The sequence below is a fragment of the Primulina huaijiensis genome, chromosome 9 (assembly GCF_012295235.1).
Source record: "Primulina huaijiensis isolate GDHJ02 chromosome 9, ASM1229523v2, whole genome shotgun sequence".
NCBI lineage: Eukaryota > Viridiplantae > Streptophyta > Magnoliopsida > Lamiales > Gesneriaceae > Primulina > Primulina huaijiensis.
In genome coordinates, this window is record NC_133314.1 from 17,261,021 (window position 1) to 17,280,753 (window position 19,733).

Sequence of the window (19,733 nt, forward strand, 5' to 3'; positions counted from 1 at the left end):
TCAACGTTTGACTAAGTAATTTATTGACTCATTTGTAATTAACAGTCTTTATTTTAATATAATTAATATTTCATTGTCTCGTTTTATTTTATCTGTATACAGATGCAATTGACATATATCAAGTCCTTAATTATACTTTAATACAAATGAATCGTAACTCGATCTTGAAATTCATTTGTAAACACTATATATTCTAAGTTTGTTCATAGTCGATTCAGTCGCCTAAAAATAATGATAAATGTCACTTGAGTTTGAGACCAGTATATGTGATGTTGTGTACTGTGTTTCATGATAAGGGTACATAGATGTCCAATCATGCAGATGTGTAATCATGTGATGATTGTATCGAACAACCCTCCATCGGACTTTCCAAGTGGTTATCATTCATCGAGAGGAAATTGTACATCATTAGTCTTTACGATCCATGACAACATCGAAGCTCTACATACTTGGAATTGTGCTTTGACTAATTTACCGACTCTGCGAGGGTCACAAGGTGGCGAGCCTGGGTGCAATTGTGACATGTGTAGGAGCCAATGTATTATAGTCGGGAATTCACCGCTCACATATGAGTGTGAATATCCTGTGTGATCTAACGAAATAGTAGTGCATGAAATCTCTGGTTAGAGTATAAGATATACATTAAGGACAATCGTTCTCTAGTTGTACACACGATGAAACTATGAATATTTCATGAATGTATCACATAGCTATTGAATCTGATATGCAACCCTTGATGAACCAATGGTTGCAGATTTGATCGGGATATATGAGATGAAGGAATCGTACTGTACGTTAATCATAACTGATTGATTTTTGTAGGCACTATCAGTGATACCTAGGGAATCATTGAGCGATGCTACTAGACGCTCTTACCATGATTCGATGAATTTAATCAAAAAATGATTTCTGACATTCTCATGATCAAATATAGATGCATTGAATGTGACAAATTAGGGTAAGTCTGAATAAATGAAAATGTCCTGAATCACAAAGAGTTGTGAACTCACGTCTAGCTGTATCCCTGAATCATTGAGGGTCACACAAGCACTGGATCATTTGTAAGGAATACTACAAGATCTATATCCACTAATCTCGGAATAGTTGGTGTGCCGAATGGTAAATTCACTAAAGGTAAATTTACTAACACCCTACGAATGTTTTTATTGTTTGAATCATACGAGTGTCCAATGACATTATTTGAATGTCAAATAATTTTTTAAAAAAAACTTTCGCTGTATTTTGGACACAAGAAAATCGATTACCCAACAATAACATATTCGATGGATCATCTGAGTTTACTGATAATTTGCGACGTCCCCCTGCCAAACTGATTAGTATTGCCAAACTGATTAGTATTTTCAAAAGGTGTGATGATTGAAGGAATTTTAACTACTTTAAAATTGATGGTCACACGATATACTTGGGTAGTTGAGTAGTCTGCTTCATACAACTCCAATGAAATATTTTATTTGCTTAACCTTCAAATCACTGTATCTCATTTCTCACCAGCCAACAGTACTTCCTATACCATAGAAGCCCCTCGAAATTTGTCTGTCTTACAAGCAAAGAAAACTTCTTCACATTATTCCTATATAAACAAACCAGATGGGTCGTTTGTGTATCTTCAACTCTACAGGACCGATTTTGGTCGCATTCATATGGAAGAATTCTACAACGTCGATGAAAATCATGTCGATTATCGCTCCAACGTGGACACTTCGCGGCCTTTTCGCTCTGTTAAGGAGGCAGTGGCAGTGTTTGGGGAGCGGTTCTTGGTAGGAGAGATTTACTCCTCCAAGAAGCCATTCTCTTTCCCTGAGAAAGAAGCACCGTTTTTTACGCCAGGTCAGAAAGTATACGAAGAAACATGGACTAGACACTCGTCCCCTAGTTACGGCCAAAACATGACTCTCTCGGACACCGTGAAGAAGCTCGAGGCGGAACTGGAGGAGACGAAGGCGGAGCTTAAGTTGCTCAAGGAAAAAGAATCCGACACGGAGGTGGCATTGGCGATGTTGAATGCTGAGCTCCATCAGAGTATGTCGAAGCTGGCACCAGTGGACTTGGTTCGAGGTGTAGGGGATGTGATCACAAGGGATGATCAAGTGGAGAAGAGGGAAAGAAGAACAAGTTCACAAAGTTTGAGACAGATTTTGAATGTGGGGCAGAATGAAGGCTTGTTTTGGGGGAAGAAAGTAGTGAAAAAGAAGCCTATTATCCCTTTTGTTGGAGGTCTTTTCTCTGGCAAAAAAAGGACATCAAAGAGCATGTATAGCTCTCTTCATTCATCTTCTCATTTGCATTGGAACTGAAAACAAGTCTACGCTTTGTTTTGATGTGTATTTTTTCTACTGTTTCTTTGATTTGTATGCTTAGTTTCTTTTCGTATAATTTATTTTACTGTATAATATGTATTTGGTTTTCTTGAATCTTGGAAAGTTTGAACAAACTACAAAGGTTCTGTGATGTGATCAAATAATCGTGCCATCAATCTATAATTATTTGTGGATAATAACTTGCACTGTTTTTTTCCCCTGATTTTAGTCATTTTTCATCAGTGAACTAATACCTTGACTTATCGATAACAAAACAAAAATAAAAAATTTATAAATTACAAGATAAAAAATTTAATTTTATCCGGATAAGTAACAAAACAGCCCAATCCGTGGACGTGAACTACGGCGACCGGCTGCTACATAAACCGTAGTCGGACCACGCTTCCGCCGGGAAAGAATCATACCCATCGATGGCACCGAAGAAAAAACATCAAAACCAGAAGACGTCATCAAAGGGGAAGCCTACTCCATCCGCTGGTCCGAAGCTTCAGCTGTCGACGGAGAACGAGAACCGCCTCCGACGCCTCCTCATAAACTCTGGCCGCTCATCGCCTTCTCCAGCGCCGGTAGAAGACCATCTCTCTAAAGAAAAGAAGGCGAAAAGGCTCGGTTTGATATACGAGAAGCTGTCTTGTGAGGGTTTTAAAGATGATCAGATTGAACTTGCTCTCTCCAGTCTCAAGGTTGGTGTGGTGCCTAGTGCTTACCCAGAACCATAAATGCCTATTTCAATTTTGACGGAATCCGGTTGGAACAGTACGTTGCGTGTCCAGATATTACGCATGCAAAGTACGAACTTAGACTAAATAAATCTCTCTCTCTTGTTGTCCCTGGAATGTAGCTGCGCTTGATGTCCCGACATCTTAGGGGGGAGCGTACCAGCACTTTTAAAGCTGTTCTTCTTGCATTCTATGTTATTTGGTGGTATAATTTTCAGAAAGAATTGGTTTTCAATCATGAAGATCAACTGTCAAATGTACATAGTAGAATAATGATTAGCTTCCTTTTGTTTTATTTTTGAATTAAAGTTCTTTGAGTAAAACATGCCACACTTCGATGGAGAGCCATTGCACTAGAATTGAAATGCTTTCTTTTAGACAATACATGTCCTATTTTGCAATTCGTCTTGGTTACTTCTCCTGAGAGTGATACTTATATACTCCGGAGTCCGGAGTGATTGCTGCCTAGCTTGTGCCAAAGTTAGTTATTAACTTGTTTCTTCTGGTACTGAGTCCTAGGAAAACCCCACCAAGATGTCTTGATTAATAAATTATCAGAAATCAGAAGAAGCATTTGCCTAAGTATTTGATGTTTACGGCTTCAAGCTTTGTGGACTGCCAATTGTTTTGATAAGTAGGCAAATACTTATATTAGGTGTTGTGATTCTCCATGGTGGTTCCTTGACTTCCTTCTAAGTTCTAATTACCACGAGAGTTATTCTTTGCTACGGGTGATTAATTATGATTGTAGTATTTATATTGCAATTAGTGGTCAAAACCTTTTCCCTTGCGGATTTTGATATCTGAACATTTTCTTCGTGTCTTGTCTACATTAATCAGGAGAGTGCAACATATGAGTCTGCTTTAGACTGGTTGTGCTTAAATATTCCTGGGAATGAGCTCCCACTGAGGTTTTCTAGTGGCACTTCTTCGCACCAAAGTAGAGGTACTTGTAATTACATAGATTGCCGATTAATTCTGATCTCCTATTGTGCACAACCGTCTCAACGAACATTCTGAGCAGGTTCAGTTGGAGTGGTTTCCACCGCTCGTGAAGATTGGGTTTCATCGATGGAGTCACCAGAAATTATAGCTGATGAAGCTTTAGAAGTCGTTAAAATTAAGGGACGAAAAGGTGATGAAACGCTGGAGTCCTTTCAGCATTCGCAAGCAGATTGGATTCGTCGGTATATGGAACTACATGAAGAGGTATCTGCATAGCATGCCAAGGATGAGTCACTACCAGAAGAATTTTCAGATTATTTATTTTGGAAATTTTGCATTATATTAATCTTTTCACTTTGGATAAGAAACTATCAATGCAAAAATCAAAGATCTAAAATGCATGTGGATTTACATAAGCTGGGGACATGTGAAAGATGAAATGCTCGCACATACATTGTGCCAAAGGTGTTGGCCTGTTTTTATTGGAAATTCTTGCCTTGTCCAGCCTTTCACAATCCATCATACATTTTACAAAAATAATAATTACAATAAATTTATTTGTTTTTACCCCTCTTTCATTATGTTTTTATCTTTGAATTTGGGGATTTTAATTCTACAGCAAGCAAATAGATTTAACCAGAGTATTAAGTTTATTTTCTGCACGAAATAGCTGAGGACTTTAATTAATTAATTTATTTTCTTTCGAATAAATTGTCAAGATCTGTTTTACCTTTGGTAGCATCTATGGTGTTACCCATATCTAACTGCTTGCATTTGAGTCACATATATATGCTTGGGTTTGTGTAAAACTGGAGACTTGCTTCTGTTTTTCTGTTAAAAATATTGCTCGATGTTCCAGTCAGATTTAAACTTGTAGTTTGAGATGAGAACAACATGGGAGAAAGGAAAACGTTTTATTGATTTTGTTACAAAAAAAAAAAGAAGAGATCTACTGGAGAACTTATAGAGTCACTTATTCATCTATTCCCTACATCTAGATAAAATAATATACTTTTTTTTTTAATTATAAAAAATGATATGTTATTAAATACTTAATAGCTTTAATTTAATTACAATAAGTGGACTAGTAATTCAACAACTACAAAATGCTAGACAAGACCTTAGTAGCCCTATTAATAATACACAAGCTCTATCTCTCAATAAATCTGAGATTGAGAAATTCTAAAAGTTTACATGAAATCCAATCCAAGTAGATATTTTGATCTTTTTTCAGCACTTTTTTCTCGTATCTTCAATGTTGTCAAAAATTCATCTATTTCTCTCTATCTACACAAACCAACATATGTTATAAACTATCACTTTCCAAAAAATTATGCCTCTCTTGCCAAGAAATTGTCCAAGATCTATATCGAATAAATCTTGCGTTGATTTCGGCACCACCCAAACCGATCTCGATTATTCTAAAACTCTCACCCTCGACCCACTTGTGAACGTACAATGAATCGACATATGATCCTGAGTCTCCCTTTCATTCCGACACAACACATACCAATTTGAGCATAGAGCACACGTGAACCATCTCTTTTGCATCATCTCCGAGGTCGATAGCTTACCCAGAACCGTTGTCTACGAGAATACTTGAATCTTTGTTGGAACTGGAGCTTGTAAAATGGAAAAGCGAGAAAGCTACTGCTCGAAATGAAAGACTCAAAGAAAGATTTGATTGAAAGAGGCCTGACGGATTCCCACCCCACACTTGGACATCATCTACCTCTTCAATCAACATGATTCTATTTAAATCTCCTAATAATGCACTCAACTCACACAATTCCTCATTCCTCAAAACCCTCCGAAAATGCAAGTCCCATGATGGGGAAGAGGACACATTATCAAGTAAAACAAAATGAGATATATGCATATTATGAACCGAAGAAAGCTAACATAAAGACGAATAAAGATCCGGAAGGAAGAATTCCCCCACCTAATAAGATAATATCCTAATCATCTAAACACAAAGTTTAAATACAAAAGAAATTTATCCCATTCATTAGATAAAATTAGATATCTTTAACATTCTCCCTCAAGCTGAGTCGTATATGTTGGACATGCCTAGCTTGGAACTCAGATCTTCAAAAATTGGTCGATGAAGGGCTTTAGTTAGAATGTCTGCAACTTGTAAATGAGTAGAGATGTAACTGAGATCAATGATTCCTCCCTCGATCTTTTTATTCAATAAATGTCAATCCACTTCAATATGCTTGGTACGATCATGATGGACTGGATTTTTTGATATGCTGATTGTTGCTTGATTGTCACACATCACTTCCAATGGGTTACTGTTTTCGAGACTCAATTAACTGAGTAGTCGTCTAAACTGGATTACTGTTTTCGAGACTCCATTAATTGAGTAGTCGTCTAAGCCACATTCCTTCACTTATTCCATGGGCCAATGCTCGATATTCAGCTTCTGCGTGCTACTACTGGTTGCTTCTTGGTTTTCCAGGTTACTAGATTTCCCACACAAATGTACAATAGCCTGATGTAGAGCGACTGTCTGTTTGCGAAAACCTGCCCAATTTGCATCACAATAAACCTTGATGTTTCTGATAGGAGATTTTATGAAAAAGAGCCCTTTTTCCAGGGTTTTCTTTCAGATACCTCAAGACTAGTTACACTGCTTCCATGTGGTCTTTTGTTGAGTTATTCATGAATTGACTAATGACACTTACAACAAAACCAATATCAGGTTGTGTGTCAAAGGTAGATCAATTTTCCAACTGTCCTTTGATATCTTCTTTTGTCAACTAATGGACAGTCTTTCCTCACTCCAAGTTTTACATTTGAATCCATGCCGTCAACTGATTTGCTCCCTAGCATTCATGTTTCTTTTAAAAAGTCCAAAACATATTTTCTTTGTGATGTGGCAGTCCCAATTGATGATCTGACTATTCCATCCCCATAAAGTATCTTAGATTTCCAAGATCCTTCATCTCAAATTCTCTCGAGAGCAAAGCCTTTACATGTGTTATTTCCTTTTCATGGTTTTCTGTTAGAACAATACCATCAAATAAACAATGAGAATTGAGATTTTACCTTTTTCTGAGTGTTTGACGAGCAAGGTATGATCAGCTTGGCACTGAGTGTAGTCATCTTCTTTCATAACATTTGTGAATCGATTGAACCAGGCTCGTGGTGACTGCTTTAGGCCATACATGGACTTCTTTAATCTGCATACTTTGTTGGTTGTATACTCGGTGTCAAAACCAGGTGGGATTTCCAAATAGATTTTCTCTTCGAGATTCCCATTAAAGAATGCATTCTTGACATCAAGGTGGTATAAAGACCACTCTAAATTCGCCCGCAACTGACAAGAGAACTCAGACAGTATTCAGTCTAGCCACTGGTGCGATGGTCTCTGATAATCAATTGCATATGATTGTGTGTATCTTTTTGCAACCAAACGTGCGTTATGTGAGGCTCCGAATTGTAATATCATTATTATTACTTTAACTTACAGTAGCCGTTACTTTACAAAAGATAACAAAAATACAAATTCAATAGAAAAGTCACGGTTTGCTAAGCCAACATTTTCATTCTCAATTTTCATCTTATTGAGAGTCCTGAAATCCTATATCTGGAATTTACAATAAATAAAAAGAAAACATAGGTTAAGTCATCGAGGACTTAATGAGGAAATAAACTGGGCTTATATATAGTTATAAAATCAAACGATAATATGTCAGTGCAATATTTCAATATAAGATGACAGGTATTAGTAGTAACGTATCGTCACAAAATAACTTGCCAAGTAAAGTGCAGTGATTGATTGGGACTCTGAAGTGAATATCGTGGGCTAAAGAGGTGGCCCAACCAATATTCGGTGTAACGCTTTTCCCTACGTACTCAATTAGGATTCGTGCAACCGATCATTTACGAGCCAAAGTGAACTCATATTTCCGGACTGAAATCACGTTGTTCGGATGAACCATATACCAAGTCTTAAACTTGTTGTTCATTGGACTCACATTTCCGGGCCGAACACGCATTGTCCACTGGACTAGCAATCCGGTATATAGACCGTTGTCCAGGGCTCTAGTCATTCTTTCAGTCATTCAATCAGTAATAGCCGATTAGTAACAAGTCAGGAATCGATAAATCCAGAAATTAAATATGAATTATAATGTGATAAATAAAATGAGAAGTGCACAATTTGATGCAATATATAAGAATAAATCTGCGGTTTATGAAACTTTACTGTAAATTTCAGACCATATGCCAAAAAGGCCATACCTGAAAAAAAATCGGTAGTAAAACCTCACAGTATAGAAACCATACGGTAGAAATTCTCAACTCGGTAGGTTACTTTTTCGTCTCGTTTTCAATCCCAAGCCAAGATAATTTCTGGACACTTCCAATCGTGGGCCTCAAATAAATCCAATTGTTGCCAGGTACGGGTTAGGGATGTGAAATACTCTGTGACAGGTCCATTGCCTTGATTAAGGTTGTGAAGGTGACTTTCCGCTTCGAACAACTCCGATGTATTTTCTTTGCAAGAGTTTGTGTCACTCGCAACATCTCAAATATTTCTTGTCGTCGGACAAGTGAAAAATTCTCACCAATCTCAGTTGTCATTGAACTAATTAGCCAAGACATCACCATATTGTTCGTAGATCGCCATACTTTGAAGCCTGGGTCGTCTTTTTTGGGCCAGTCAGCCACTCTGGAGAGGAAATCGTCTTTCCTTTTTGCCGCAGATAAGCATCATTACAGACTAGGACCATTGGAGGTAATTATGCCCATTCAATTTGTGGTTTGTAATGGGAATAGCAATGTTGTCGGAAAGGCTGATGGGTGACATTTGGACTGTAGGAGAGGTGACCTCTGTTAAGGAGGAGGAGTGGTCCGATGATGCCATGCCGTATTTAACCATGGATCACCACCGTCTCTGATACTATGTAGTTTGAGATGAGAACAATGTGGGAGAAAGGAAAACGTTTTATTTATTATGTTACAAAAAAAGAGGAAGAATCTACGGGATAACTTATAGTCACTTATTCATCTACTTCCCTAAGTCTAGATAAGATAACATCCTAATCATCTATTTAAATACAAAGTTTACATACAAAAGAACTCTATCCCATTCATCAAATAAGATTTGATATCTTCAACAAAACTGTATGAGATAATTGCCTTCAGCAACTTTATCTCTAAAATATCTTTTAATCTGCAATAAACCTTTTGCTGCCAAATAATGTGGAAAATAATATGTCAATCTGTTAGTATTTTTTCAGAAATAAGGATTTTCTCATCTTCTTTTTGTTAAAAGAATTGGGTTTTCAATTTTCATCTAGTCTCATTATGCCGAGATATTAACTGACTAGAAAATTTAATGTTATTTTTTCTGCCATAGGGAAGATTTATGACAATTTCTGTTTGCAGGATGATTATGATTCTTGGGAAACTGATCTAGTGGATGATGGCTTGTCAAAGAAGGTACTTCCATCATTGTATTGCAAATTATCGTGATCGCACTAACTACTAACCATAATTATCTTGTTAGCTGTTTGATAACAAACATACTTAAGTGATGCACCTATTTTTTATGCAATTAAGCTTGGTAGAAATTGATTGCAAATATGTATGTATTATAGTGCTGCTTGTCTTATCTCGAGTTTTCAAATTTTGTACATGCTGTTTTGTCACATATAATCATTATATTTTTGGTGTGATCAAGGTGAATCAGATCTTCGCCAAACTATATTTTTGGTTGGATGCTTAGTTGATCTTCTCTTTAAAAGTCTATAGCTATTTTGATGTTCTTAATTAAGGCATGATTGAACCTTAAGACGTTGTAACCTGGTATTCACATTTCTTCGGTTCTTATGTTTATGACCAACTGCAAAACAAGTTTCATTTTTTAGCATTTTTTTTGTCATGTGCAATTGGTAGGACCAGGAGCCAAAGAGAAACTTCGAGTCTATTGCTGATGAATATAATGCTGCCAGGATGGAAGCAATAAATGCCAAAGCAAGAGGAGATAAAAAAAGCCAGGAAGGAGCAGGCCTAGTTATTCGAAAACTCAAGCAGGAAATGTTGGCCTCAGGTAACCAAAATTTTGTTGTGTATGGCTTACATTTCTCATTTATTGATCTATTCTGAGTGCATGATTTTGATAACTTGGATGTAAATTACTATTCAGGGTTATCAGTTGATGTGTTGGAATCTAGATTTGAAAGTTCTTACCATCTTATGTCTGTGGATGCACTTTCTGATTCTGCTCCCTCAGACAACTATCACGATGCTGCTGTTGCTGAATGTGATATGAAAGCAGACTCACCCTCTACCATGTTTGTAGCTGAAGTTGATCATAAGGGAGTGGTTAACTCTGGCTCACAGGATTACCCAACCAACAATGTTTCCTTGGGTATGGGTATTCCAACACTAGATGAAGCTGCATCAGAAAGGGAATCAGGTGATGTAGAGCTTGGTAATTTCTTTCTGGAAGACGATGCATGTGAGGAGGTTTTGCCTACTGAAGTTTTGAAACTTCAAAAGAAAGAAAAATTAAAAGAGCTTTGTAGCGGAAAGAACTTGGAGAAAATGGAAGGAATCTGGAAGAAGGTAATCTGTCATCTATGGAGGTAGTCATCATAATAATTGTTGAGTACTTTGAAATTAAAATTAATAATTCGTATTTCCTATCTGAAATAGGCTTATGACTGTAAGAGGTATTTTGTTTCTTATTCATTTTTTCGAATCATAATACATATAAATAATGCTGATTTCATCATTCTGTACACTGTATGTGTCTCTCTGATCAATTCTCCTTCGCCCTCTCACTGTCATTTCCATCTCCTCTCTAACTAATTAGTTTATCTCTGATTTTGGTGTTGTATTTTTTTTTTGTAATGTGACGGTTTTTTAATCCCTCATTGCACGACTTTTAACTCTAGGGCGATCTACCAAAGATTCCAAAGGCTGTTCTTCACCAGCTTTGTCAAAGATCTGAATGGGAAGCACCAAAATATGAAAAAATTCTTGGTGAAGGACATAAGTCTGGTTACTCTGTCAGTATATTGCGGAAAGCTAGTGGCAGGGGTAAGAGCAGGAAAGCTGGAGGGCTAACAACTATCCAGCTTCCAAATCAGGATGAAACTTTTAATACACCTGAGGTAAATCCTGATTTTTCCTATCCAAATAGTAAAATGCATCTGATCTTAATGGAAGGCTCAGTACATAAGGAACGGATCTGTTCTTTTGGTGTGCTAGTGTGTGCATTTTTCCATAAACCTAAGATATCGTGCCTGAGAATTGATCCCTATATCAATATGATAAAATATCACATAACAGACCAATTTAGATTGGCCAAACGGTCATGGAAACAACACTAGGAGATCAAATTCACTGCAAGCTCCGGTTGGACTGTGTGGTTTGGTTTCTTTTTCATTCAGATATCTGGAATCTGATATTAGTTAACACGCTGATAACGCGTCTTGACTAGAACCTAGTTTATAATGCCTTCTGTTGTTATATTAATGAAAGAAACCTGCATATATGCATGCAGTATGTTCTAACAGAAGCTCAGAACGAGATTATGAGTTGATTAGGGATATAATTTTGGAAGGAGTCAATTGTTTTTATGTATCTTTTAAAGTATTAATGTGAAATCACGGCACTCAATCATTCCTTACACTTACCGCTTCACATTGAAGAAGATGATTTTTCTGTATCTCTATCTCTTGCTACCAACTTAATATCTGGATAATCCCGTTGGTTTTCTTCAAAACCCGAGAAATCTATGGCCACTTCAATTGTAGTGGTTATGTCCAGGTTTTTCTACTTCCTCATTTTGGTAACCAAAGATGATATGCAGAATGAAAATTTTCTCCTGATTCTATCTCATGTCTTCTCTGAGAAAGAAATATATGCACAGGAATTGAGAAAATACCATAACACTTACCAACTTCTGTTATGAAGATGAGCCTTAGAAATATGGGAAGAAGCAGAAGACTTGGCTTATTTTCTTAAAAAATGTTAATCAATTTAACGAGGGCTCACAAGCGTCTTTCTGTTACTAATTTACTTCAGGAGTGGATCATCTGGATCTCCAAACTTGATTCAGAAGTACCCCAAGCCCTTGATATCTTACTTGTTTTTGTTGGAATGGTCAATTTGGAAACTTCATGTGATAGTTTGATTTGTTTTATATGTTTACCGTTGGACATCTGAATATGTTTTGCCTACTTAATTATTTTGAAAGGATCATATTAACTGTTTTCTCTTTAGGATGCACAAAACAGAGTCGCAGCTTATGCACTCCATTATCTGTTTCCAGATCTGCCTGTTCACTTAGCACTTTCAGAGCCATATGCTTTATTTGTACTGAGACTGAAAGAAGGTGATTACCTTGCATCTGATTTTTGCTTTGAGTTGACGAATGACAACAACGAATATGTCTTGGTTAAAACTTATGCCTCGTTAAGAGTAATCTTTCTGTCACCTTTTTCAAGGACTATCTTTGATGATTTTTTGAAATCATCCACCTTAAAATTTTCAGGAGAAATGTGGGGAAAAGAAAACTACAGCCAGGAACATCGAAGGGCTGGTTTTGTGGATGCATTGTTGAGTGATGAAAAAGTCGATTCCATCATTAAGGCTGATGGCGCAAATAGTGCTCTTCACGAGAAGATTCAAATGCCACGTATTGTTGAAGCTACTACTGGCGCTGATCGTAATGGTCATCATATGTCAATCAACGTTTTTTTCGTTTACATTAAACATTAAGTTGTGTGTTTGAAGAGGAAGGCTGATCAATCCGTTTAGACAGTAAAATTATTCTAAATGTAGTTAATTTAGCCAGTATGTGCAAGTTTTTTTTTTTCAGCTCTTGAAATCCTTTGTTGATGCTTTCCTCATTCTCATGTTTTTCACATACAGGCATGAACAGGAACATGCTTGCTGTAAGCTTGCATCTTAAGAAGGAACAACAGCGTAAGAAGGAAATAATGAAGTACAAGGTTAGTGTCCCGCTGTCCAGAAAATTTGTGATGAGTAGGAGTTGCATCTTGTCTTCGCTGTTGATGTGCCAATGTTCTTCTGAGTAGGAGTTGTTGAAATCAAGGTTGAGCCTCCCTATTGCTGAGTTAAGAGGTGACATTTTGCATTCACTTGAAGAAAATAATGTTGTGGTTATTTCTGGGGAAACAGGCTGTGGAAAAACAACTCAGGTTTGAGATTCATTAAAATTATCCCTCTAATTTAACTCTTTCAGTAAGTTTATGCTTTAGTCATTGCATGTTTTTACCCAGGGATGTTGTATATTGTGTCGGTTATGTAGGTTCCACAGTACATATTGGATGATATGATTGAAGCAGAACGTGGGGGTTTCTGTAATGTAATATGCACTCAGCCCAGGAGGATTGCGGTTAGTCATATAACTCAGTTGCTAATTTGGGCATAAAATTATTCCATATTGATTTCGAACCATGTGAAGAACCATAATTCGACTAGGCATTGGTCCGTGTATAACTATGTTGCATGGATACGGGTACGGGTATCGTATCGAATTAGTTACGGATACGGCGATACGGAAAATTTTGAAAATATACGACACGATACGGTTAGGATACGACAATTATTAAAATATATATAAATATTATGTATAAACAAAATCAACATAACAGGCCATTAATATACGCCCAAAAATTTCCAGCTACCACACCTCACGCTCCAGAAGAAAATAAAAGAAAATTTCTTCTTCCTCCGATTTTGGGAATTTCGGATTTTGAAGGTAAATCTTGTGCGTGAAAAATCAAACACTCAAGCTGTCGAATATAAAAATCGGGTTCGGTGGCTGTCCTATAAATCTTGATATATTTTCGATTTTTTGTTTATAATCTTGAATTGACATTGAATTGTGGCCTGATTACACGTATCTTAACTATTTTCCGTTGTTAAAATTTGGCTGCATTCTGGGAATTTAATTAATTAATGACTCAAGCAGATTATCTTATTTTCCACGACCTAGCCAGCATATCATTAAATTAATTTTTCGAATTTTGCATCAATTTTTTTGCGACTTAATAAAATATCTAGTTTCTTGAAGAATATTGCCTTAAATTTTAATGTGCAATATCTATTCAATCGGCAATTGTTCTTTCATTGAATCCAACTACTTGTTATTACAAACATTTCAATCGTCAGCTATATATTGAACCGGCTAAGAATTCTTAAAAGGAAAATTTGACATTTTCGATTTTTGAAAAAAAAAAAAGAATTTAATATTTCAAATTGACTATTAAAAATTTAATAATCTTAAAGGGAAGATCTGACATTTTCTAATTCGATGGAAGGTGCAATTTGAAGCCTCTTCTTCTTGCAATGTTTTGTGAAATTCGATTTAGAATTGTATATATTTGATGGATTTGTTGTGTGACTACATATGTTTACCGTTAGTTAGGTGTGCAATCCATTGCTTGGATTGCAATATTATACATTTGGAAAAATTGAATGGTAAGAATTCTTTTGTCCCATGCAATTCTTTTTTACGTGTGATTACATGCTTGGATTGAAATATTATACATTTGGAAAAATTGAATGGTAAGAATTCTTTTGTCCCATGCAATTTTTTTTTACGTGTGATTACATGCTTGGATTGAAATCTTATACTTGTTCTAGTTCCAACTCATTTTGCTATGCACAGGACCAGAATCATTACTGATTCAGACAATAGATTTATTCGGTGTTTTTGGGCGGATCCTGTATCAAGGAGGGCATACACTGCATTTGGTGATGTAGTGGTGTTTGATACAACGTATAACACCAACAAATATGGGATGATTTTCGCACCATTTGTAAGAGTTAATCATCATCATCAGACCATTGTTTTTGGTTGTGGATTTTTGAGTGGTGAAAAAACTGATTCTTTTGTTTGGTTGCTTAATAAGTTTCTAGAAGCCATGCCTAACGGTGCACCAAACTTGATCATAACTGACCAGGATCCTGCTATAACGAAAGCCATAGCTGAAGTTTCCCCTGAAACAATACATCGATAGTGTTTGTGGCACATTCTAAACAAATTCCCAGATAAATTGAACCCGGTGACTTTCCGTGACCACTATCAAAGCATAAAAAATGCCATTGTACATTCTACGACATCTATTGAATTTGAGAGATAATGGGAAGAGGTTATGAATTGTGCTAACTTGGTAGAAAATGATTGGCTGTCATTGATGTATGAGTTGCGACATAAGTGGGTGCCGGCTTATTTCAACCATGTATTTTCTGCAGGAATGTCAAGTAGTCAGAGGTCTGAAAGTTCACATGCATTTTTCAAGAGGTACGTCTGTAGCAAGAACTCATTGATGGATTTTATAATTCGTTTCAATAAGGCACTTAGACACCAAAGACACAATGAGTTAGTTGCCGAACATACTGATATGAACGAGCCGCCAAAGGTTAAATCGAACTGGCCAATGGAATTGCAAATGGTGAATGCATACACGAAAAACAAATGGTTGGAGTTTCAAAATGAAATTAGTCTGAGTCATGGTTATTATGTGCAACAACCATCTATCAGAATTGAGTTTGGGGTTTACAATGTCATTAATTTTCAAGGTTCTTCTTCTGCCAATCTTTGCATCTTTTGTCCACCGTTTCAGTATATACTTATTAGGTAAGTGGAACACTTGGTTGATACGAAAAAATGCTAACATATGCCTGCACAGAATACCCTCAAATTGAAATTTCATGCAACTACATGATATATCGTCTCTTTGTATGTCATGCGTAACCAGCCTATGTTTGGCAGAAGATGAACCTTGAAAATTAATGACATTGTAAACCCCAAACTCAATTCTGATAGATGGTTGTTGCACATAATAACCATGACTCAGACTAATTTCATTTTGAAACTCCAACCATTTGTTTTTCGTGTATGCATTCACCATTTGCAATTCCATTGGCCAGTTCGATTTAACCTTTGGCCGCTCGTTCATATCAGTATGATCGGCAACTAACTCATTGTGTCTTTGGTGTCTAAGTGCCTTATTGAAACGAATTATAAAATCCATCAATGAAGTCTTGCTACAGACTTACCACTTGAAAAATGCATGTGAACTTGCAGACCTCTGACTACTTGACATTCCTGCAGAAAATACATGGTTGAAATAAGCCGGCACCCACTTATGTCGCAACTCATACATCAATGACAACCAATCATTTTCTACCAAGTTAGCACAATTCATAACCTCTTCCCATTATCTCTCAAATTCAATAGATGTCGTAGAATGTACAATGGCATTTTTTATGCTTTGATAGTGGTCACGGAAAGTCACCGAGTTCAATTTATTTGGGAATTTGTTTAGAATGTGCCACAAACACTATCGATGTATTGTTTCAGGGGAAACTTCAGCTATGGCTTTCGTTATAGCAGGATCCTGGTCAGTTATGATCAAGTTTGGTGCACCGTTAGGCATGGCTTCTAGAAACTTATTAAGCAACCAAACAAAAGAATCAGTTTTTTCACCACTCAAAAATCCACAACCAAAAACAATGGTCTGATGATGATGATTATCTCCTACAAATGGTGCGAAAATCATCCCATATTTGTTGGTGTTATACGTTGTATCAAACACCACTACATCACCAAATGCAGTGTATGCCCTCCTTGATACAGGATCCGCCCAAAAACACCGAATAAATCTATTGTCTGAATCAGTAATGATTCTGGTCCTGTGCATAGCAAAATGAGTCGGAACTAGAATATGTATAATATTTCAATCCAAGCATGTAATCACACGTAAAAAAAAATTGCATGGGACAAAAGAATTCTTACCATTCAATTTTTCCAAATGTATAATATTTCAATCCAAGCATGTAATCACACGTAAAAAAAAATTGCATGGGACAAAAGAATTCTTACCATTCAATTTTTCCAAATGTATAATATTGCAATCCAAGCAATGGATTGCACACCTAACTAACGGTAAACATATGTAGTCACAAAACAAATCCATCAAATATATACAATTCTAAATCGAATTTCACAAAACATTGCAAGAAGAAGAGGCTTCAAATTGCACCTTCAATCGAATTAGAAAATGTCAGATCTTCCCTTTAAGATCATTAAATTTTTAATAGCCAATTTGAAATATTAAAATTCTTTTTTTTACAAAAATCGAAAATGTCAAATGTTCATTTTAAGAATTATTAGCCGGTTCAATATATAGCTGCCGATTGGAATGTTTGTAATAACAAGTAGTTGGATTCAATGAAAGAACAATTGCCGATTGAATAGATATTGCACATTAAAATTTAAGGCAATATTCTTCAAGTGACTAGATATTTTATTTAGTCGCCAAAAAATTGATGCAAAATTCGAAAAATTAATTTAATGATATGCTGGCTAACTCGTGGAAAATAAGATAATCTGCTTGAGTCATTAATTAATTAAATTCCCAGAATGCAGCCAAATTTTAACAACGGAAAATAGATAAGATACGTGTAATCAGGCCACAATTCAATGTCAATTCAAGATTATAAATAAAAAATAAAAAAAATCGAAAATACATCAAGATTTATAGGACAGCCACCGAACCCGATTTTTATATCCGACAGCTTGAGTGTTTGATTTTTCACGCAAAGATTTACCTTCTGATTTTAGAATGCACAACATTTACCTTCGAAGATGACCGGAAAGAGCACGGCCGAGATCTCCAATTTTGCGCTCAATTCAAGCTTCTGAGCGTGGGGTGTGTTTTTTTTATTTTCTTCTGGAGCGTGAGGTGTGGTACCTGGAAATTTTTGGGTTTATATTAATGGCCTGTTATGTTGATTTTGTTTTATTTTTTTTTAAAAATAAAAATAAAAAAAAAGACAGCACAGCTGACAGCTGGCGCCCAAAACAAGACTATATATATATATTGTAGAAATATATATACATATTTATGTAAAAATATATATTGTATAACTTCGGAGCAGTGATTTAAAAAGAAAAGACAACAAAAAAAAATTCCAATTTTTTTTCGAAACGTATCCAAAAACTTGTTCCCGCTGTGTCCATGACGTATCCTAACCGTGTCCATGGTGTATCCGACTGGTCAAACATACAAAAAAGTCAATGATACCGATTTTGCCGTCCGTGAAAAAAAAATTTTAGGAGTGTCCGTGCCACATAGGTGTATAGCATCGACAGTTGTACAAATATATTGCTTTTCAAGTTTGTCATTGAGAGAATTGAAAATGTTGGACTGAAGATACTCTGGTTTTCAGGCTATTTCTGTTGCTGAAAGAGTTGCTGATGAGCGTTATGAATCTTCTCCAGGATCGAATGATTGTTTGGTTGGGTATCAGGTCCGTCTTGATAGTGCAAGGTTTGTTGTTGTCCTTTTATGAAGTACACTTTCCATAATTATATGGCTTCCTGTTAAATGAAGTAGAAAATATTCCTTTGGCAACACATATTGTAATACTCTGAATGTGAGGCTCACATCCTAATTCTTCCCCTTATTTTTCATCCTTTTGGATTTGCTAAATGCTTGTCATCATTTTCAGTAAGCTAATTTTTTTTGGCGATTTTCCTCAGACATTCTTAGGGTAGTATGTTATGAATTTTATCATTTTCTTTGCATTTAAATTATTAGATACACTGGAATCTCCTTGGCGATTTTGCAAACACTGGCAAACTTTTGTTTTGTTTTTGACTGGGCTTGACTGATCATACATCACTGAGATTGCCGGCAGTTTTTTGTCTTTTGCAATTTATTTTTAATATGCTTGTTTGAATATTTACATAGAGGCGGTTGGTATATGACCAATTAGCAACAAATGGATGGGGTTTGATGGTTGCCAAAATGATACCATGGTCTATACAAAAGAAACGATATAGAATTGAAGGCAGATCTATTTAAATTTACAAATAACCAATCAACTGAACCTCATAAATATTGTATGCTTGTCTTATGCACTGGGTGAGAAAGCTGGTTTTATTGATTGGGAAGTGCTTTTGATTTGGGTTCTTCTATAAGTTTGGTTGGAAAGATTTTTGCTTTGTACAAGAGTGCGATAAAAATTCTAATAGTGTATACTAGTCGTCTAGCATGTTTTAATAAAGATTTATTCATGTTGAGCTGAAATGGATAATCTGGATGGTAAAAATTAAAATACTGTCTGAATTATAAAATTAAATTTGTTTGTGATTGTAGCTTGGTGGAATATGATAGATCATTTTTTATCGGGTGATGAAGTCCCTTCACTTAACCGATGTTCGCCATTGAAAGTTTTGATGAGCATGTGATATATTTGTGTTGGCAAGAGATGATGTGATCATGTGCATCAGAAAATGTATTTACTGAAAGCATTATTGCTTGTAAACCTGACATGGTTGTTTCTGGTTTATGGATGTATAAGCTTGTAGATATTCTAGATTTACCAAACCAAAAGTAATTATAGCCTTATAGGAAATATCATGTGATGGAAAGAATGAATATTACCTAAAACACTTCTTTTCTAGTTGTTTACTTTTTTTCTTTCCTTTTTGTCTGTGTCTTTTATTTTTTATTTGCCCAAGAGTTCTATTGAGGGTTTTGGCAGTTGAAAAATAACTATATGGCATTTGCTAATTCAGCACTCATTAATGGTTGTACTCACATGAAGGTTTTGGACTGGCAAGTGTCACATGCACATGAACACATGATAACACTGCCAGTCCTCGGTTGCTACATCATTAAAATTTAATTCCAATGGATATGTATTTTGCTTAAATTTTACT

The 19,733-nt window shown here is 35.9% G+C and overlaps 2 protein-coding genes across 5 annotated transcripts in view; both read left to right on the forward strand.

Annotated features, from left to right (window-relative positions):
* Positions 1-1,469: 1,469 nt before the first annotated feature.
* On the forward strand, positions 1,470-2,503 carry LOC140985237 (WEB family protein At1g75720-like). The gene has a single exon (XM_073453030.1). The coding sequence runs from the start codon at positions 1,662-1,664 to the stop codon at positions 2,313-2,315; it is 654 nt and encodes a 217-aa protein (XP_073309131.1). The 5' UTR covers positions 1,470-1,661; the 3' UTR covers positions 2,316-2,503.
* Positions 2,504-2,649: 146 nt separating this feature from the next.
* LOC140983729 (DExH-box ATP-dependent RNA helicase DExH7, chloroplastic) overlaps positions 2,650-19,733 on the forward strand; it is a 37,987-nt gene continuing 20,903 nt past the window's right edge. Inside the window, exons 1-13 of one of the 4 annotated variants that reach the window (XM_073450842.1) lie at positions 2,650-3,022; positions 3,899-4,004; positions 4,083-4,267; positions 9,404-9,457; positions 9,914-10,067; positions 10,164-10,585; positions 10,918-11,136; positions 12,251-12,362; positions 12,522-12,701; positions 12,902-12,981; positions 13,069-13,191; positions 13,302-13,388; positions 18,236-18,336. In XM_073450842.1, coding sequence (XP_073306943.1) covers positions 2,750-3,022; positions 3,899-4,004; positions 4,083-4,267; positions 9,404-9,457; positions 9,914-10,067; positions 10,164-10,585; positions 10,918-11,136; positions 12,251-12,362; positions 12,522-12,701; positions 12,902-12,981; positions 13,069-13,191; positions 13,302-13,388; positions 18,236-18,336 — 2,096 coding nt within the window. In that variant the 5' untranslated portion in view covers positions 2,650-2,749. Of the gene's footprint in view, positions 3,129-3,898; positions 4,005-4,082; positions 4,268-9,403; positions 9,458-9,913; positions 10,068-10,163; positions 10,586-10,917; positions 11,137-12,250; positions 12,363-12,521; positions 12,702-12,901; positions 12,982-13,068; positions 13,192-13,301; positions 13,389-18,235; positions 18,337-19,733 lie in introns of all 4 variants that reach the window. The other 3 variants (XM_073450845.1, XM_073450843.1, XM_073450846.1) reach the window with 3 other exon arrangements.